General features: G+C 42.4%; 2 protein-coding genes and 1 pseudogene across 2 annotated transcripts; 2 read left to right on the top strand and 1 right to left on the bottom strand.

Annotated features, from left to right (window-relative positions):
* The first annotated feature begins 7,047 nt into the window (after positions 1-7,047).
* On the top strand, positions 7,048-9,125 carry LOC108960635 (L-type lectin-domain containing receptor kinase IX.1). Its single transcript, XM_039317956.1, is given in 1 exon segment — positions 7,048-9,125. A coding segment is annotated over 1 exon segment (2,001 nt). The 3' UTR covers positions 9,049-9,125.
* A 5,925-nt stretch (positions 9,126-15,050) lies between these two features.
* Positions 15,051-19,145, bottom strand: LOC104455884 (annotated as a pseudogene).
* On the top strand, positions 18,785-19,820 carry LOC104454331 (eukaryotic translation initiation factor 3 subunit G-B-like). Its single transcript, XM_039316943.1, is given in 2 exon segments — positions 18,785-19,540; positions 19,542-19,820. Coding segments are annotated over 2 exon segments (528 nt in total). The 5' UTR covers positions 18,785-19,159; the 3' UTR covers positions 19,689-19,820.

The following is a 19,820-nucleotide window of genomic DNA, read 5'->3' as shown; positions in this document are numbered from 1 at the left end:
TTTTTTTGTATTTTTTTATGAAATTCGAAATTAGAATTGCTAAAAAAAATCTAATTAAGGTGAGATATTATCTATTTTAAGTTTAGGATTAGACTAATTTGAATCCAATCTTAATTGAGAAATTTATCTCGACATGCAATTTAATTCAAAAATATTATCTAACCCAGATATCACCTAAACATGCATTCTAATATGATTAGAAAGATATCTAACTATTCTATTATGCTATTCTGTCTAGGAAATTAATTGTAATCTACATGATATGCAAATGCAATTTTTTTTGTGTTTTTGGGATAAATAAAGCAATTGAAAGATAAGCATCACACGGTGATCAAAGACATTACCCATTGTTCGAATTAGGAAACAATATCTAATCAATTTGATTATTTCGCTAATAAAATCGATAAATTGATCTTAAGCCTTAAAGATCAAATATCAATTTTATTCCCGCGTGATTAATTATTCCATATAAAGCCTTATAGATTGAATAAAAAATTGGCGTGCAGTTGCGAATTGGGCAATAAATCATAATTGGTAATACACCGATAATTCAAATATGCACATAAGATATCGAAAAGCATGCATTAGGCAATAAAATATCCAAATCAAATTTAATTACCTAATTTCGCAAATAATGTTACCAAATTTGAAATCAACAGAATCGGCTCAACCAGCGTTGTGTGGTTGTGCTCGGCGGCAGTGGGCTCACAGTTTGCGGGATTGACTCGGTTTGGACACGAGTGGAAATAGCGGTTGATGTCGAGGGTTCGGACGGCCACGGGCATCAGGACTAAAGCACGACCAAGAGTGCAACTAGTCACGGCTTGGCTCGGTTTGTTTCGTTGGAACTGGGATTGCTTCAAGGTCAACTATTGATCTCACGAAGACCCTTCTTTTCAAGCGGTGATCAAAGTCTCCTTCACCAGATTTTCACCACTTGGCCCTCTCCAGATATTATCTCTTTTGACTTCCCTCTCCGAGCAGGTGCTGGAACTCACGACTAATCGAACGTCTCGTTAGTGTTGATGGAGACCGGACTGGACAGTGTTGTGGCAGAGAACAACGACGAAAAACAACGAAGACATGGCAGCGTATAGCAGTGATGTAATAGCGAGCAAGAACGTTGCCGCGCGGGTTCAGATTGAAGCAGCAGCAGCCTCGATCACTGGGCAATAAGGGGCGGCTCCATGGACAGCGGTAGCAACCGCCGAAAAGGGAGCAACAGCGGAACGGTAGCAACGGGGTAGAGGACTCGCGCGATGGGGGGGCCGCCAAGAGATTCTCTCCCTTCTCTCCCACGCATGTGTTTCTCTATTATGTGCGTTGAGATTCTTTGATCCGATTCCTCCCTTTCGTAAGAAACGACCCTCTCTCTCTCTCTCACGTATGGCCATGTATATCAATCATGGCCTTTTTTCTTTTGACTATTGACCTCTGAATCTCCTTTTTTTTTTTTTTTTTCACTCACGTCTCTCTGTATCATGGCTCCTTTTGGCCGTGAGCTTCTTTCAATGGTGGGCTCTATTTTCTCGTGAACGAAGGTGCTCTCGCTCTCTTTGCTCCGAATTGTGGCCGTGCATTCTCGATTGTGTCCCTCTTGCTCTTCAATTGTGTGGCTGACCCCTCTTATATGCATGCACGAAGCTCCCCACCAAGGAAAGAAAATGTGGTAAAATATTATAAAATTTTGGCTTTTGTTTTTCTTTCCTCTCTGGGGTGCGCTCAAAATCTACAACTTTCACATTTTCAAACGAAGAATATATCACGCCGTGGACGTTCCTTGCTGATATATGCATGAATATATAAAATGTCAACTATCATAACTTCATTTCTTTTTATTCCTTTTCATTGGTCAAATTTTCCTTTTATGCTCTTGAACGAATATTGACACAATATTTGTTTTAGTCTTGTTCCAATTCTGAATTTTCCTCCAAATATTTGACGAAGATATTCATTTCTTGTTTGAAATAAAGGAATATCACATCGAAGAATAGAATGCCTTCATATCTATTAAGCTTAAGACCATTCGTTTGAGTCCATCCACCATCGTCGATCCAATGCGAATGCAATAATAAGAAAAATGAATGCACCTAAAATTATATGCTATGCAATTAATATTATATTTTTTAGGGTTTAAAAATTAATCCCTAATTTTTTTAATGTGATAAATGGCTAAACAGATCGCAAAATTTAGGTGTCAACAATAGTCTTGTCTAAGCTCCGGCTTTGCAATTGAGTGGGGTAGAGTTTATAGCATGGTAGGCATGGCTTGTCTAATTTTGCTTCGTAAATTCAGTTTGCTTATTGTGGATTTAGATCCTCAGCTTAGCTGATGACTGTGTATAGTCGGAATGGATGGACCTCAGCTCGGTTGACGATGTAATGTATCAACACTTCCGTTTTAAGTGTGATTTCCCGCTCTGATCATTGTTACCTTTACGGCTCTGAATTTTGTACAGCCATTATGTATGTTGCCATGTTTTAGCTCTTTTTCCTCGTCAAGATGACCTGGATGTACTAATCTCAGTGCTTCCATCAAATCCGGAACGATTTTCCTGAAAATCAGGTTAGTCCTGCGATCCTTCTATGCTCAGTTGGTAGGTCATGTGTATTAGCATCAACAGAATCCCGTGAAGGAGCTTTGGTTTCTTGTTGTTGGATGCTTGCACTACCATAGAAGAAGAAACAGTTCACAGGATGATGACTTGATCTACACTTTAGAGAGAGAGAGAGAGAGAGAGAGAGTGCCTGTAGAGAAAGTCAAACAACAGAAATATTTGATGCAGAATTTGTAATTTACTTGGAAATCCTTTTCATTTACACGGAAGTCTTTTTCATATTGCCAATTTGGAACTCGGCCCAAATCTACATATCCCGGTTTCTGTCTTACAAAGAACCTTGTATCTGCATTGGTTCAATAAGCCAAGGTATACCTTGCTGAAAATGGACTGAGGGACGCCGGGACAGAGTAGTCTGCCCCAGATGGTGATACAACTAGCAAGAACCGTCACAAAGTATAGTCAACCTATTCGATTGAGAGAGGTTTGTTGTTTGAAGGAAATTTCCACGAATTAATGCCGCTGTGTCTTGCTAAAGGATGTCAAAAGAAGCTGAAAACGACATTTTATAGGGACGTACACTTCATGAGATCAATGAGGCAGGAAAGCGGCAAGTGAGCTTCAAGGGTTCCTGGTAGCCCGAATTGTAGGTCACCAAGACATTAATTGCTTTCCACTATATAACTCAGGATCCCCAACTGCCATGTACTAGCGAGGAAAGTGAGATATTGGTTCGCACAAATTGAGATTTTGGTTGTTTGTGCCGTGATCAACGGTGCTTTCGCCGAACAGTCCTAAGTAGGCATGACCGTGGTTGGGCAGGATTACGAAGCCAACCAGCGCGAGGAAAAAATTTCTAGCCATAACGGATTTTGATGGGACTAAATCTTTGATAGGTGAAAGAGAATTAGGCCGAGAGATCCTTTTAATAGTGTCATATTCTCATTTTAGTGTCGTAAACTTCCAAGCGATTAATAAACAGCCACAATTTTTTTTAAAAATCTATCATTCAAATGACATGGACCATTCGTGTCGCGTGAAAATCTTATGCAGCTTTTTTTTTTTATAATAAATAATCCCACTCGTCTCACTACATATGTCGACATTTAAGATATAAATCAAATGATGTTTGACAACACAATTTTCCTCCGGATTCCATAACTAAACCGTAAAGCACTTAAAAATGTGTACACACGGTCTTCTCGTAGAACATTTCTAGATAAACATGGAAAAAAATATTGGGTGGCCTGTCTTACTAAGTTAGCAATAAACAATTCCGTTCGTTAATCAATGCAGTCCACGTTTTAGATTTTTCAAAAATTCCTTTTTCAATCGCATGCTCTTTTCCATAAACACCCATCGCCTTCATCTTCACGTCCTCGACAAAAACTGCCATAGCCACTTTAACAACCTAAGCTTCAAAGCTTGTGGAGCTTTCCAGTGCTGGATCAACTTCCTCTTCAGCTGCGTGACAGAAAATACACATCGAATAATTCTTTCTTTTCCTTATAAAAAGGACCTTTGCACAAAAGCAATTTGGGAAAAATCGGCACCCTATTTGGGCACACGTATTTGAAGTTCCCTCGCCATTTACACAGCTCCTTCTTCGTCTTCTTCGGAATCGATTCACAAATTAAGGGCTTCGCTTCTCTCGCCGTGTTGCAAAGATGGATCCTCTGTAGTTTTTGGCGGATTGTGATATGAGAGACGACGCAGTCAATTTTCGTTCCTGCTTTCGTGCCAATTTGGACTTTCCGAGTCAGTAGGCAAAGAGATTCCGTGTGATGGGTGAACTTAACAAGGAGCGAGAACAGAAGATGTGAACACTGTTCATGGAAAAAGAGCAAGCGTGTGAGAGAAGGATTCCTGGAAAAATCCGAAACATGGGCCTCATCATGAATGGAGTGATTTATGAATGAAGTGATTTATTATTGACACTAACACTGAAGATGGGGGACCACATGGAGGAGTGACTTTTCAGTAGGAGCCACTTAAAAAAGTGAGGTTATTTAAGGTACGAGAAAGATCAAGTAAATATTTTTCTAGTATGAATGTCCCTTGTCCAACCATTTCAACAAGACTGCAAAGAAGCTGTTGAATGGGTCAAATTTTGGTTTTGAGAATGCATGGTTCACTATAAAGCACACCATCCCAAACTAATTGAATGGTGCAAACCTCATCTTTAACAGCTGTAGAATACACTTCTCCTTCAACCATGTCTTGTTCTCTTTCTTTGTGCACTCTCTTGATTATTTTCTCCCTCTTCTACTCTCCTGTTATCCTCTTTGTCAATTCTCTTTCCTTCAATATAAGTAGCTTTGACACGATTGGAGGTGACATAATACTCGAAGGAGTTGCGAAAATTGTGTCTGGATCCATTGTTCTCACTGGAAGATCCTTTTTCAAATTTGAACAACGTACTCAAATTTCAGTCAATTCCGTCAACATTTGGCCTTCAAACCGGAGCCTCAAAGTTGTGCCCCTTTTTCTTCTCTTCTTCTCCACGATCTTGGCTAACTCCCTCGGTGAGGCACTCTTTTCTTCTCTCTCCTCAGGTCTTGTACGAAGCAACAACCCCACTTTTCTTCTTTTTTGACTTTTTGACTTTTTCTTTTTTTTATTTATTTACATATTTACATATTGGCTGGACTCCACAAATGAGGTGGAGCAGCCAACAAAAGCACACCATCCACCCTATGTAGGAAGATCTATCATGCCCACTTTTCTTCTACAAGAGTTAAAGCTTCATCACGGGTAATGCATTGGTCATTATATCGGATCAATTGTTGTCAGTGTGGACTTTCTCAAGTAGCAAAAGCAATTTGGGAAAAATCGGCACCCTGTTTGGGCACACGCATTTGAATTCCCCTTGCCATTTACACAGCTCCTTCTTCGTCTTCTTTGGAATCGATTCACAAATTAAGGGCTTCGCTTCTCTCGTGGCGTTGCAAAGATGGAGCCTCTATAGTTTTTGGCAGATTGTGATATGAGAGACGACGCAGTCAATTTTCATTCTTGCTTTCGTACCGATTTGGACTTTCCGGGTCAGCAGGCAAAGAGATTCCATGCAATGGGTGAACTTAACAAGGAGCGAGAACAAAAGATGTGAACGGTGTTCATGAAAAAGAGCAGGCGCATGAGAAAAGGAAATCCTGAAAAAGTCCGAAACATGGGCCCCACCATGAATGGAGTGATTTATGAATGAAGTGATTTATTATCGACACTAACACTGAAGATGGGGGACCACATGGAGGAGTGACTTTTAGGAGGAGCCACTTAGAAAAGCGAGATTATTTAAGGTACAAGAAAAATCAAGTATATATATTTCTAGTAAAAATATCCCTTGTCTAGAGATGTGCAAAAAAATTGAGATCTGCCTAAACCGCCTGGAACCGGATCGGAACCACTTGGAATCGATGGTTCTTAAGGGAATCGGTCCGATTCCTGGTTCCAATTTATGGGAACTGGTTTGGTTCGGATCCGCCCATCCGGATCAAACCGGTTATATTATTTTAATATTAAAAAAATTAAAATTAGCAAATCTAAAATTTAAGATTCCAATCACCATCTTGTCTCAATTCACTACTCTCCTACTCAATCTTGTCTCTCTTAGTTCAAAATCTCCCCGACCTGCCTCTTCCTCTCCAATTCACCTTCGGATCTGCTCATATCTTTTCGAGTCTTAGTCCGAACTCGATGAAACAGTGAGTTGATTCTCTTTCCCCCCCCCCCTCAAACTTGAACTCTCTCTCCACGTCGTCGCCATCCTCATCACCACCTCCACATTCACTATCACTATCGTCCTCTTCGTTGTTGGGCTCGTCCCGCTTCTACCTCCCCTCTTCCTCCTCCCCCTCCTCAAGCCTCCCCCATCATCCTCATTTTCGGGGACAAGGGCGAACTCAAAGTCTAAGAATGGCTCATTGTCCCCATTGTCCTCCTCATTCAGTCTCAAGGGAGAAGCAAGAGACGGCAGAGGCGGTGGCGAAGATGGTGGTGATGGTTGGGACGAAAGCAGCATGAGGGTCGCAACCGCCGCCACCGCAACGCTAATGCTTGAGGAGAATAAAGCTACCATGATCAAGAGAGTTAGAATAAGTAGATGTGGGGAAGGCGAAAAAGGAAAGGCGTGGAGGTTGGACCGGTTTTTATGGATTCACCCAGGAACTGAACCGGACCGGACCGGTGGTCCAGTTCCCAGGTGAATCCATGCAACTAGCAGGCGGTTCCTGGTTCCAATTTTTTGGAATCAGTTCTTAGCGAGAGGTTCCCAGTTCTAGGGTGGGAACCACCCACCCAAACCATGCACGCCCCTACCATTGTCCAACCATTTCAGCAAAGACTGTAGAGAAGCTGTTGAACGGGTCAAATTTTGGTTTTGGGAATGCGTGGTTCACTATAAAGCACACTATAAAGCACACCATCCCAAACTAGTTGAATGGTGCAAACCTCATCTTTAACAGCTGTAGAGTACACTTCTCCTTCAACCATGTCTTGTTCTCTTCCTTTGTGCACTCTCTTGATTCTTTTCTCCCTCGTCTACTCTCCTGTTATCCTCTTTGTCAGTTCTCTTTCCTTCAATAAAAGTAGCTTTGGCACAAATGGAGGCGACATACTACTCGAAGGAGCTGCGACAATTGTGTCTGAATCTGTTGTTCTCACCGAAGGCTCCCCAGCGCCATCATTAGAAGTAGGCCACATGCGGTATGCCGAACCCCTAGGTTTATGAGATTCTGCTACGGGGAAACATGCAGACTTCTCTACTCGTTTCTCTTTCACCATTGATACTATGAACTACACTCAACGTGGTGATGGCATTGGCTTTTTTCTTGCTCCTGTTGACTTCTCAATCCCACCCAACTCCGCCGGTGGATACCTAGGACTCTTCAATTCTACCACATATCATGGTGGGTCTCAGTACCAAATTGTGGTCATTGAGTTCGATACTTCCTATATCGAGACCATACCAAATGATATTTCAACGGAGCACATAGCAATTGACATAAAATCAGTCCCGCCATGTCAACATGCAATATGGGATTTTGCAGCACACAGCAGCAAGGCAACTAATGTTATGGTGACCTATGATTCTACTAGCAAGAATCTTAGTGTATTCTGGTCATCTGATGACAAGCCGGTTTCTCCATATAACAAAGATTCCTCGATTTCTTGCCCAGTTGATCTTGCTGACATTCTTCCTGAATCAGTAATTATTGGATTCTCAGCTTCTACTGGCCAATATTCAGAGAAACACAGCATCAATTCATGGGAATTCAACTCAAGCCCGGACATTGTGCCTCACCGGTCCGCCGATCTGTCAAAAAACGGGGTAGAGGTGGATATGTCGAAAAAGGGGGTAAGTAAGATGTATAGGATTGTAACATTCATCACTTTTCCCGTAGCATGTCTGTTGCTGGTCATTTCAGCAGGTTCTTGCTTATTTATGATCAAGATGAGGAAAAAATTTGAGTTTCGGTCTCTGACTCACACTGACAAAGAGATAGTAGCATTGCCACTGAAATTCTCTTATCGAGAGTTGCTTGTTACGACAAATGACTTTGCAAATGATCGAAGACTGGGCCAAGGAGGATCCAGCCAAGTTTACAGAGGATTTTTGAACCGTTTAGATCGCCAAGTCGCCGTCAAAAGAATCTTTGCAGAGTCCAGACATTCAAAGAAGCTTTTCACCAACGAAGTGAAGATACTAAGCCGCATGATACACCGAAATCTGGTGCAATTCATTGGATGGTGCCAAGAAGAAGGTGAGTTTTTGCTTGTCTATGAATATATGCCTAATGGTAGCCTTGATAATCATCTCTTTGGAACACGAAAAAGTTTGCCATGGGATGTGAGGTACAAGATAGCTTTAGGGCTAGCATTAGCCCTCAACTATCTTCATGAAGATCTAGAGCAATGCGTTCTCCACAGAGATGTAAAAGCTGCTAATATATTACTCGACATGAACTTCAACACAAAGCTCGGAGACTTTGGTGTGGCTAAGCTCGTTGACCCTCAGTTCAGGACACGAACGACGGACGTGGTAGGGACATATGGTTACCTGGCGCCAGAATATTTGAGTGAAGGTAAGGTTACTAAAGAATCCGACATGTTCAGCTTCGGGGTTGTGGCTCTAGAAATCGCATGCGGTAGGAGGACCTATCAGGAAGGAGAATTTCACATTCCACTGCACAAGTGGGTTTGGCAGCTTTACCTTGCTGGAAACATTCTTGAAGCAGCGGACGAAACATTTGGTTCGAGTTTCGATAGGAAGGAAATGGAATGCTTGATGATGGTGGGACTATGGTGTGTGCATCCAGATCCCAAGATGAGGCCAAAAGCGGGACACGTTATAAGATTTCTTCAGCTAGAAGTCCCGGTGCCTGAGTTTCCACGTGACACCTATGAGGCCTCCCCTTCATATCAGCCATCGGCACTAAGAATAGAGTCTTCCTCTTCTATGCAAGAAATGAGTTCCTTTTCAGCTAGATAGATCATGGCTCCTAAAGCCATCCGGCAGCACATGTTGACTTTTGGGAAAATGAAACAAATGTTGTGACGGATTAGTTATGCTCAATCGACCTTTTCTTTGCTGTAATATATTGTCTAGCTGCTGATCATTTGATTGATGTAGATGTCACAGAGACATCGGTACCGTTAAAGATGCCCACTTCTACAAAAGCTTGTATTGCATAACCTGATTTTTCAAGGAATCATGCCAAAGAAGTACGCGCTTTGACTCTATTTCAGTTATAATCTGGAGATGCCTTGAGTCTTTACAGGGGCCAATTTAGTCGAAAGATTGGGTGGTTATAATAGGTAGAAACTTCCAACAAAAAAATTATTTAATTTATGCACATAGGATGGTAGCGAAACAAGAGCACTAGAAGTGTGCCTGCAATTTAGAGCTAAACTAAGGGAAAAACACCATACTGGTGACAGATTGAAGGTTCTCTGACAAGTCATTGTTAAGATTATCTATCTCTTAACATTAAGTAGAACAGGCTATTCTGGAAATTAGCGGTGCTGCATAACTTGGTTAATGTTACCTACAAAGTTCTTGTTTCGATTACCTTTAAATGCTTTGTATGAGGAACTTGTCGCTAATTATAAACTTTCCTCTCCGAAAGAGAAAAATGCCATACTCGACCAAATCTTTCCAGTCCCGCCATAGCTTCAGCATTTTACGGGAAATAATGGTCCGCCGAAGAGGTTTCAACAGGTAAGTCAGCACCATCGAAATATAACCTTTGTTCTGCTTCCTAAGATCAGTTAATTTAAGGGGAGTCAGTTCTAGCAAGAATCTATGACTAGATTGATATTGCAAGGACGAGTAAGCTTCGACTCGTCTTTTACTGTTAGATTACCATGTTTTCTCTCCATGCGAGCTCTTGCCAGATTATGGAGCGAAATAGATCTTGCTTGACATGAGCAAAGATCTGGCTGCAACATTTTTCTTGCCACTTGTTAGATCAGTTCAAATAATCTATGCGCGGATTCTTAAGATCTTTTACACTTATTATCTCATTCAAGTATTTTGGTCATGATAACACGGTCAGAAAAGCTAACTGGAAGACGAGTTGCACGATCCGTAATTGCAAGCTAAACAATCAGAAAAAAGGAAAAGCAGGAAAGTGGAAAGGCGCCCCGCACTCGAATCTGTATTAGCATGGATGGATGTTTTAGCATGTCAGGATGTATCCAACGCTGATTGAATTCTATCTTGTTCAGTTTATGAAGCATCAGTTATGACCGAGTCAAGTAGCCAAAAGAACTTAAAAGTTAGGCTCTTTATGTTTCCAGATAGTGAGATTTGACCCAGATGCATGTAGTTAAAGCTTTGTTCGCTACAAAATATACTTTTGTGCATTCTGTCCAAAAAGGTACCGCTAGTGCTAAATTCAAGAACAAGCAGTAAACCTACTGTGAAAAAAACTATCTTCTGAAGTAAGCACGTCTATCCAGAGGTTCTGTATTATACATGGAGAGACATAAACTTCAGGATTGCGAAGGGCTCCATCTCTGTGCTAAGAGACGAGTACAACAACCACGCATGATCACCAAAAATAAACTACACATAACCATTCGTCTATGTTACCTAGTACTGTAGAATTAACTGTCTACTACTTCGGCTGTTGCAATACTCATGATATGCTCGATTTCTTCAACGATTTCTTTCATGGAAGGACGGTTCTGCCTCCGTTCATCCAAGCACCCAAGCGCCTTCATAGAGACATAAGGACCAATAACATTTGCTAATTAAGCTCATCCGATCGATTTTTGCCAGAAATAAATAATCTTTTTTGATGTAGACACCAATCATCCTATGTGCGAGCCCTCGCCATGCGGTCACATTGAGGGGGCTCGCCGTCGCGTGGGCATTTTCAATAATATTTTAATACTTTTTCGATTTTTATTTGATTTTTCCTTTTCTTTCTCTTTTTTCCCTTATCCTCTTCTTTCTCTAGCCGGTTGTCAGGTCTCGGGCAAGGCTCTCCCTTCCCAATGGCCACGGGGGCAAGCTTTGCCCATGGTCAACCTTGCTAGCCTCCGCCTCTAGTTGGTTGTCGAGACTTGGCGATCGGCTAGAAGAGGAAGAAGGGTAGGGGAAAAAAAAAAAGAGAAAGAAAGGAAAAAAAATATTAAAATATTATTCTAAATTGTCCATGTCAAGGTTGGCCACGCCACATAAGGTCGCCGGTGTTCACGTAAGTGGTTTTCAACCAAAATTGTCTAAATGGACTCAATTGGAAAAAATATGAACAAGTTTATAACTCAATTGACATAATTATAACATTTATAACGGAATTGTCAAAGTGCAGTGAATTTAAAACTTTTTATCCCCCACAGATGTGAATGGGGATCAACTTATGTGACTCTTTGATTTCAACCGTGATCTCTCTATCTCGATATCTTAGATATATTGCCATTATCAATTAATATCTAATTTCAAAACATCCATGAAAAAAAAAAACACTCATATCCCTTAATTCAAGGGTCCATACAGTAAAAATGGATAGAGTAATGCGAGAGCAAAGTGAGCGTTGCATTGTAGCCATTCTATTCATGTGAACAATTTTCTAGACAAGTTTTTTATTATTCGAACACATTTGCTAATTGCATAAAATATCTATTCTCGGAATAGAAAAAGTACAGGGACGCATTTGATACTACCCTCAATTTTTATTTTTATTTTGTGATGTGGAATTTCTTTTAATTTTTAATAATTTTCTGAGATTTTTCTTTTCTTTTCTTTTTTCCTTTCCCTTCTTCTTCTTCCTCTACCCGACAACCTTGCCGGCCTTGGGGGAGCCTCGTCAAGGGCTGGCGAGGTCAACCTTGCCATGGTTGGGTGAGGTCATCGAACCTCATCTCTAGCCAATCGCCGGGCTCGATGCTAAGCCCAAAGTGTGACTATTTGGAGGAGAAAGAAGAAAAAAAGAAAAAATTAATATGAATTGAATCTAGAATTGTTCTCGAGAACAAATGAACAATTTTTTTTTTTACTTATTGATTTTGTTCCAAATGTATTCCTTAGCCACTAATTTGTTCCCACTAATAAAAAAATTAACTGACGAATTCAAACAGAATTTTTTTTTGGAATAAAATACAAAAGAATAAAAATAATCAAGAATTAGTTGGTTATCAAACAAGCCTTACGTGGGGCACCAGATTTATTTCGGATTCTTGATCTACTTATTCAAAAACCCAACTACGCGATATCAATATGTCACATTATCTAGTAAACTAATTTTAGAACCATTGGTACTAAAAAATGGAATATCTCACTCGATCTAGAAGCCCAAACAAGAAGGTGCGCGACAGTGCTTCAAGAGAAGCACTTTCACAATTAGTCAAAAGTTAACCACGCCTAGTTCAAAAAAAAAAAAAAAAAAAAAAAAACCACGCCGAAAAAGCAACAACACTTCACATGCCTTTCGGGTTAAGCCTTGTGAGGACTTTCCGAGTTGACAACGAACATTAGATCGACCATCTGATGCACTTCCTTCCAGAAATTGGTGGAAATTGTCTTTGACGGTGTTATAACTTCTTTTTTATGGCATTCACCTTGGTGCCATGCAGATCAATTAAACCACAACTTTTAAAAATCAACCATTCGAGTGACATCAATTATTTATTTTGCCAAAAAATTCTATGTTATATTATGTTAGAATAGAATATCCAATATGTCTTGCCAGGGATATTAACATTCAAGATATAAATCAAATGACATTTTTTGGCAACGGAAATTTGCCCCAAATGGAGAAATTTTGTTCTATTTGCTCCATAAATCAAACCCCAAAACCAAAGTTCTTGTGAGGACTTTCCGTGAACCTATTATTACATTGACAACAACAATTAGGTCCATCATCTAATGCACTTCCTTCCAAAAACTGGTGGAAATTGTCATTGACAGTGCTATAGCTTCTTTTTTACGGCATTTATCTTGGTGCCATACCTATTAAAGAGATCAATTAAGTATCACCACTTTTAAAATTCGACCATTCAAGTGACATTGACTATTTGTGTTGTAAAAAAATTCTATGTTACATTATTTTAGAATAAAATATCTTATGTGTCTTACCAAAGATGTCAACATTCAAGATATAAATCAAATGACGTTGTTTGGCAGTGCAAATTCGCCCCAAATCGAGAAATTATGTTCTATTTGCTCCATAAGTCAAACCCTAAAACCAAAGTTCTTGCGAGGACTTTCCAAAAACCTATTATTACATTGACAACGACAATTAGGTCCATCATCTGATGCACTTCCTTCCAAAAATTGGTGGAAATTGTCAATAACGGTGCTATAGCTTCTTTTTTCCGGTATTCACCTGGATGGCAGTGCTCGCTGGCCAACTATAGTTAATGTTTTCATTCTCTTCTCTCTTGAGGAACTTGTTGCAAATATTGCTAGGGGAGTGAGAACTGAATTTTGTATTGCAATATTAAATTAACCCTGCCGCTCAGATAATGATCACTTTCAAGCTAATTCGAAGTTAGGACATTTCCCGTTTTCATGGAAACTTCTTTACCTTTGCTTCCTGGGCAAAACGAAGTGAATGTCTCATCTCACGAGCTATAAAGCTTTGGATAGTCTTGTTTGAGCTCCAGCTTTGCTATTTGAGGCGGTAGGTAGGCAATCCGTCATGCCTCCTGAAGAATGAAACAAATGTTGTGACGGATTATTTATGCTCAATAGAACTTTTCTTTACCGTAATATATTACCTAGCTGCTGATCATTTGGTTGTCTAGCTGTCACAGAGACATCGGTAACGTTAAAGATGCCCACTTCTGCAGCAGCTTGCATTGCATAACCTGATTTTTCAAGGAATCATGCCAAAGAAGTACGTGCTTTGACTGAGCCTTAACGTGGTTATAATAAGTAGAAACTTTCTAATAAAAAAATTATTTAATTCATGCTCTAAGGATAGTAGCAAAACAAGAGCATTAGAAGGGTGTCTACAATTAGAGCTAAACCAAGCGGAAAAAAACGTACTCGCGACAGATTGTAGGTTCTTGACAAGTCACTGTTAAGAACTGTCTGTCTCTTAACACTAGGTATAGCCAATCTAGCTGTATTATCTGTAGTCATGCTTTATTGTCTTTAAGTAGAACAGGCCATTCTCAAAATTAGCGTTGCTACATAACTTGGTTAATGTTACCTACAAAGTTCTTGTTTCTATTACCTTTAAATGCTTTGTATGAGGAACTTGTCGTTAATTATAAACTTTCCTCTCCGAAAGAGAAAAACACCATACTCCACCAAATCTTTCCAGTCCCACCATAGCTTCGGCATCTTTCAGGAAATAATGGTCCGCCATAGAGGTTTCAACAGGCAAGTCAGCACCATCGAAATATTAACTTTTGTTCTGCTTCCTGGGATGAGTCAATTTGAGGGGAGCCAGTTCTAGCAAGAATCTATGACTGGACTGATATTGCAAAGACCAGTAAGCTTCGAGTTGTTTTTTTACTACTAGATTGCCATGTTTTCTCTACATGCGAGCTCTTGCTTGATTATGGAGGGAAATAGATCTTGCTTAACACATGAAGTGAAGATCTGGCTGCAACATTTCTCTTGCCGCTTGTTAGATCAGTTCATATAATCTAGGAGCAAGTTCTTAAGATCTTTTACATTTATATCTCATTCGAGTAGTTTAGTCATTATCGGGATAACACAATCAGAAAAGCTAATTGGAAGATGAGTTGCATGATCCGCAATTGCAAGCCAACAATCAAAAAAAAGAAAAGCTGGAAAGTGGAAAGGCGCCCCAGACTCGAATTTGTACTAGCATGGATGGATGTTCTAGCATGTCAGGATGTATCCAACGCTGATTGAACTCGTCTTGGTTGATTCATGAGGCATCAGTTATAATCGAGTCGAGCTGCCAAAAGAACTTAAAAGATAGGCTCTTTATGTTTCCAGATAGTGAGGTTTGACCCAGACGCATGTAGTCAAAGCTTATTCACTACAAAACATACTTTTGCGCATTCTGTCCAAAAAGGTTCTCCTAGTGCTAAATTCAAGAACAAGCAGTAAACCTAAGGTAAAAAAAACTGCCTTCTGAAGAGGTTCTGTATTACATGAGAGACATAAACTTCAGGATTGTGAAAGGCTCCATCTTTGTGCTTAGAGACAAGTACAACAACCACGCATGATCAATAAAAATAAACTACCCATGACTATTCGACTGTGTTACCTGGTTCTGCAGAATTAACTCTCTACTACTTCGGCCGTCGCAACACTCATGATATACTCAATTTCTTCGGCAACTTCTTTCATGGAAGGACGGTTCTGCCTCCGTTCCTCCAAGCATCCCACGGCAAGAAACCCGAGCGCCTTCATGGTCTCCACATTGGCGGTGCTCGCCTGTTCCTTTAGCATCGGATCCACAACATCCATTATCCTCTCCTCCTCCACCATCCTCTGCACATAGACCGCCAGATTCACATCATCCGTCGCTCGATTGAAGTCTATCGCCTTTTGAGATGTCAAGAGCTCCAACAGCACTACTCCGAAGCTATATACGTCACTCTTATCAGTCAACTGGTAGTTGAGATGGTACTCGGGGTCAAGATATCCGAGTGTACCCTGAGCACACGTCGATATGTGGCTCATATAGGTGTGAGCCAACCGAGATAACCCAAAATCCGAGACTTTGGCCTTCAACTTCTCATCCAGCAATATGTTGCTGGACTTGACATCTCGGTGATATATCGGAGGAACTGCCAAGAAATGAAGGTAAGCAAGGCCCTCGGCCGTGTCATGTGCAATCTGGAGGCGGCGAGTCCACGACAGTTTACCCTGTCCTTCACCCCGGAGATGACCCAGTAGAGTACCATTCTCGATGTACTCATAAACCAAGAGCGGCTGCTCAAGCTCGATGCAACACCCGAGTAAACAAACAAGACTTCGGTGATTGACTTGGCACAGGATCTGAACCTCGTTCAGGACCTGATCAGTTCCTTTAGTGTTCCCGAGTTTCACACACTTGATGGCGACAACAGTGCCATCATCTAGGATGCCTCGATAGACTTCGCCATATCCGCCAGCACCGAGAAGCCGATCCTTGGAAAAGTTGGCCGTCAGCTTTTTTATTTCTTTCCCGGTGAACAATTTGGCTGCTCTGCCGCCCCTGGCATTAAGGATATCCTCACGCTCCCTGGTGAGGCGTTCTCGAGCCTCTTGAATGCGCCGGTGACGCCTATATAGCAACAGAGCAACGATGGCTACAAGAAGGGCCACACCTATCCCAGACGTTCAACCTGCAACGAGTTCAAAGTTGTCAAACAGTGAATTCACGACTGCATTTGACCTCATAAGACAGCAAAACAAGATGCTTTCACGTAGCTCAAACTGTAATTGTCATCTTCACACAGTCTAAGACCTACTGTGAAGGGAATTCAGCTAGATGCAAATTTTGACGATCAACAAATTAAACATGAAGTGTCCAAACATTCTATTCCTGAATAATCTTGTTAAATTGAGTTATCTTGGTTTCATCGAGCATGATTTCCTTAGCCTAAATTTAGTGGAATCATAGCCATGCTTTTAAATTTTGGAATCAACTTATGATTTGTAAAGTAAAACCAAGAATTCTCCAAACTGAAAAATTACGCTCTTCATTAAAATGAAATTATAATGATGCAGAACACATCAGGAAAAAAAAATCAAGATGTCACAATTAGAATAGGAAGCAAGTATCCTATCCATTCCACGACCACCCAAATCTTGACATGTCACATTTGCACCAAAAAAAAGAGAAAATCCACTTCTTTACCCTTTTTTGGAGCAATCAAATAATAATTGATTATCAATTAGGGTTTCCAAGAAGTAATATAAAATATAAATGTACATAAAATTTATGGTTACTCTTGCACCAAAAATAAAATATATAAGAATAAAAGTGCCCAAAAAACACTTTAAAAAACTTAGGGTGCGTTTGGAACCACTTCCCAAAGCCCCTTTGAAGCCTAAAGGTACTTGGCCAAATGCTAGGCCGTTTGGGAAAAAAATTTGAGCCCGCATTCATGGAATGCCAGCATGTGCGGCCGAAAGCCCAAGGCGGGGGACCCGCCTTGGGCTTTGGCTTTTTCGGCATGCCCACACGGGCATTATTCATAACTTTTTTTCCGAAATTGTCCTCACGAATGTTTTGTTTTTCCGGTTCTTGCCCTTGTGTCGCAACTGTTCATCTTCTCAGGGGATTCGGTTCCGATTGTGTGAGCGGCCGCGATCGCTAGAGGGACGCCGGCGATCGTCGGGGGTGGCGCGACCGACGCCGGAGATGGCGCAACCGCCGGAGGTGGCGCGACCGAGGGCCGGGTCACCGCAAACCCGGATCCGGGGCGGCAGACGGTCTTCTCCTTCCGCGAGCTTCTTCTTCCGCGAGCGGTCGCCGGCGACCGTCGCCCAGACGAGCGACGCCAGGCGGTGGCGCGACCGCCGCGACCCACGGCAAGGTCCGGGTCACCGCGACCCAGATCTGGGGCGCAGGTCGCGGAGGACCTTGCCGCCCGATCCTGGGTTGCACGACCTCGCGGCCCTCGGATCGGGTCGCGGCGGCGTCGCGCGACCTCCCGCGACCTCGCCGCCCCCGAGCCCGAGGGCGCGCGTCGCGCGACCCCGCCGCGACCCAGATCCGGGCGGCGAGGTCCTCCGCGACCTCGCCGCCCAGATCCGGCGTCGCCGGAGGTCGCCGGAGGTCGCGACGGCCGCGCGACCTCGCGCCCCCAGATCCGGCGATCACCTGGGAGGTCGCCGGAGGTCGCCGGAGGTCGCCGAAGGTCGCCGGCGGCCACTCGCCCTTTTGGTCAATTTTTTTAATTTTTCTTTTGATAATTTTTTTTTTTTTTTTTTTACCACAAAGATCTTTTGCAAGTGTAATTTCCCAAACGCTATTTTGCTCAAAATACTTTACAAAGAGCTTTCAAAGTGCAATTTACCAAACACGGTTGCGTTTTGGAAAACACCTTTTGCTTCAAAGTGAGGTATTTGATTTTCCTAAAGACATTCCCCAAAAGTAGTTCCCAAACGCACCCTTACTCTCTACACAAACTCCTTCGGTGGGATCCCACGTGAGCCCGGGCTGGCAGAAGCACCTGCTGACCCCGTCTCATCCCCCGAGAAAATATTGGGTAAGTTTTACTGCCCACGTAGGCGAAATGTAAGACCATAGAGAAATCGACACGTGGCAAATTTTGGGCCCCCCTGTCAGCCCCCACTCTCTCCCTTAACTCCGTCTCTCTCCCCTTTACTCTCTCTCCTCCCCGCCGTTTCTGCGCACAACTCCCTCGGCTCCCCATCTTCTCTCTCCACTTCTCTTTTCTTTCTCTTGCGTCTGCCATGGCTCGAGCTCGAGTCTGCTCATGGCCGACGAGCAGTTCAGCGGCGAGTTGAGCAGCGTGGGGGTGCAGTTGAGGTAGAGGATGGTGTTGCTGCCGGTGACGTTGAAGGGCAAGGAGGAGTTGAGCTGGACGCCCTGGTGGACGAGGTCGGACGTGACGCGGGCGTTGGCGAGCACGCTCGAGGGCTTGGTCACGAGCCGCTGGCTCTCCGGGTCGACAGAGGTGATCGGGTACGAGTTGTTGAGGGTGTCGAAGAAGAGGGTCCTGCCGGCGTCGCACCGGACCTTGTACGACTGGTCGCCGCACGGGGGGGAAGTGCTCACCGGGTAGGGGACCGGGGTGGAGCCGCAGTCCAGGCACCAGCAGCATATGAACTCCCTAATTTTCTTCTATGGACGTCTCTTTTACAGTCATTCAATTGTTCTTGTAGAAGAAATCTAATAGTTTGTCTTCCTGAATCTGTCCAATTATATCTTGATTAGTTGATTTTCTATCTGGATTGAAATAGATCTCTCCCTGACCAGCTGATCTCTCAATCGGCTGCTGGAGAAAGCAATGTGGAAAATTTGAATAAATTGCATTTGTATTTCATTGTAATGACATATCTACATGACACTTTACCTGCTGATGAAATCTCTCAGTTCGATAAAGCTTTAAGTGGGAGTGAATTGACAATCTCGCGTGAAATGGTTTCTTGAAGGAATCTTTATAGGTCCAACGTTGGTCAGTTTTCTGTCTCATAGAGGGAGATCTTGATGACAGGTACTAAATCTGAAGAAACAAAGGTAGCTGGGGATAACTTGGCTCAGCTTGGGAAAGGAGGTGCTGTTCTCATGGTTTGCAGGACTTGCGGAAAGAAGGGAGATCACTGGACATCGAGATGTCCATATAAGGACATTGCTCAACCAGTTGAGACCTTTGTTGATAAGCCAGCGGCAGCAAAGCCAACAAGCACTAAGGGAGCTTATGTGCCCCCAAGCATGAGAGCTGGGGCAGAGCAGACGGGGGCAGAGATGAGGCGTAGGAATGAAGAGAATTCTGTCCGTGTAACTAATTTGTCAGAGGACACTCGAGAGCCCGATCTGCTCGAACTGTTCCGCACGTTTGGCCCAGTCAGTCGTGTGTATGTTGCAATTTGATGAGAAGACAGGTTTGAGCAGAGGTTTTGGTTTTGTCAACTTTGTAAACAAAGAGAATACTGAGAGGGCCATCAATAAGCTCGACGGGTATGGCTATGATAACCTTATCCTTTGTGTTGAATGGGCGACACCCAGAGCGAACTAAAACGAAATATGCGAGGTGTTATCAAGCCCAGCACAGCCCTCATTGGCCCACAGCACTGCCGTTGGTGGTTCTGGATTTTTACTTCTTTGGGTGTATTGAAGAATTTCTGGTATTCTGAAGTTAATGTTTCCA

Source organism: Eucalyptus grandis, chromosome 7 (genome assembly GCF_016545825.1).
Source record: "Eucalyptus grandis isolate ANBG69807.140 chromosome 7, ASM1654582v1, whole genome shotgun sequence".
NCBI lineage: Eukaryota > Viridiplantae > Streptophyta > Magnoliopsida > Myrtales > Myrtaceae > Eucalyptus > Eucalyptus grandis.
The sequence above is the reverse complement of the archived record's forward strand: the minus strand, read 5'-3'. Positions and strand labels throughout refer to the sequence as shown.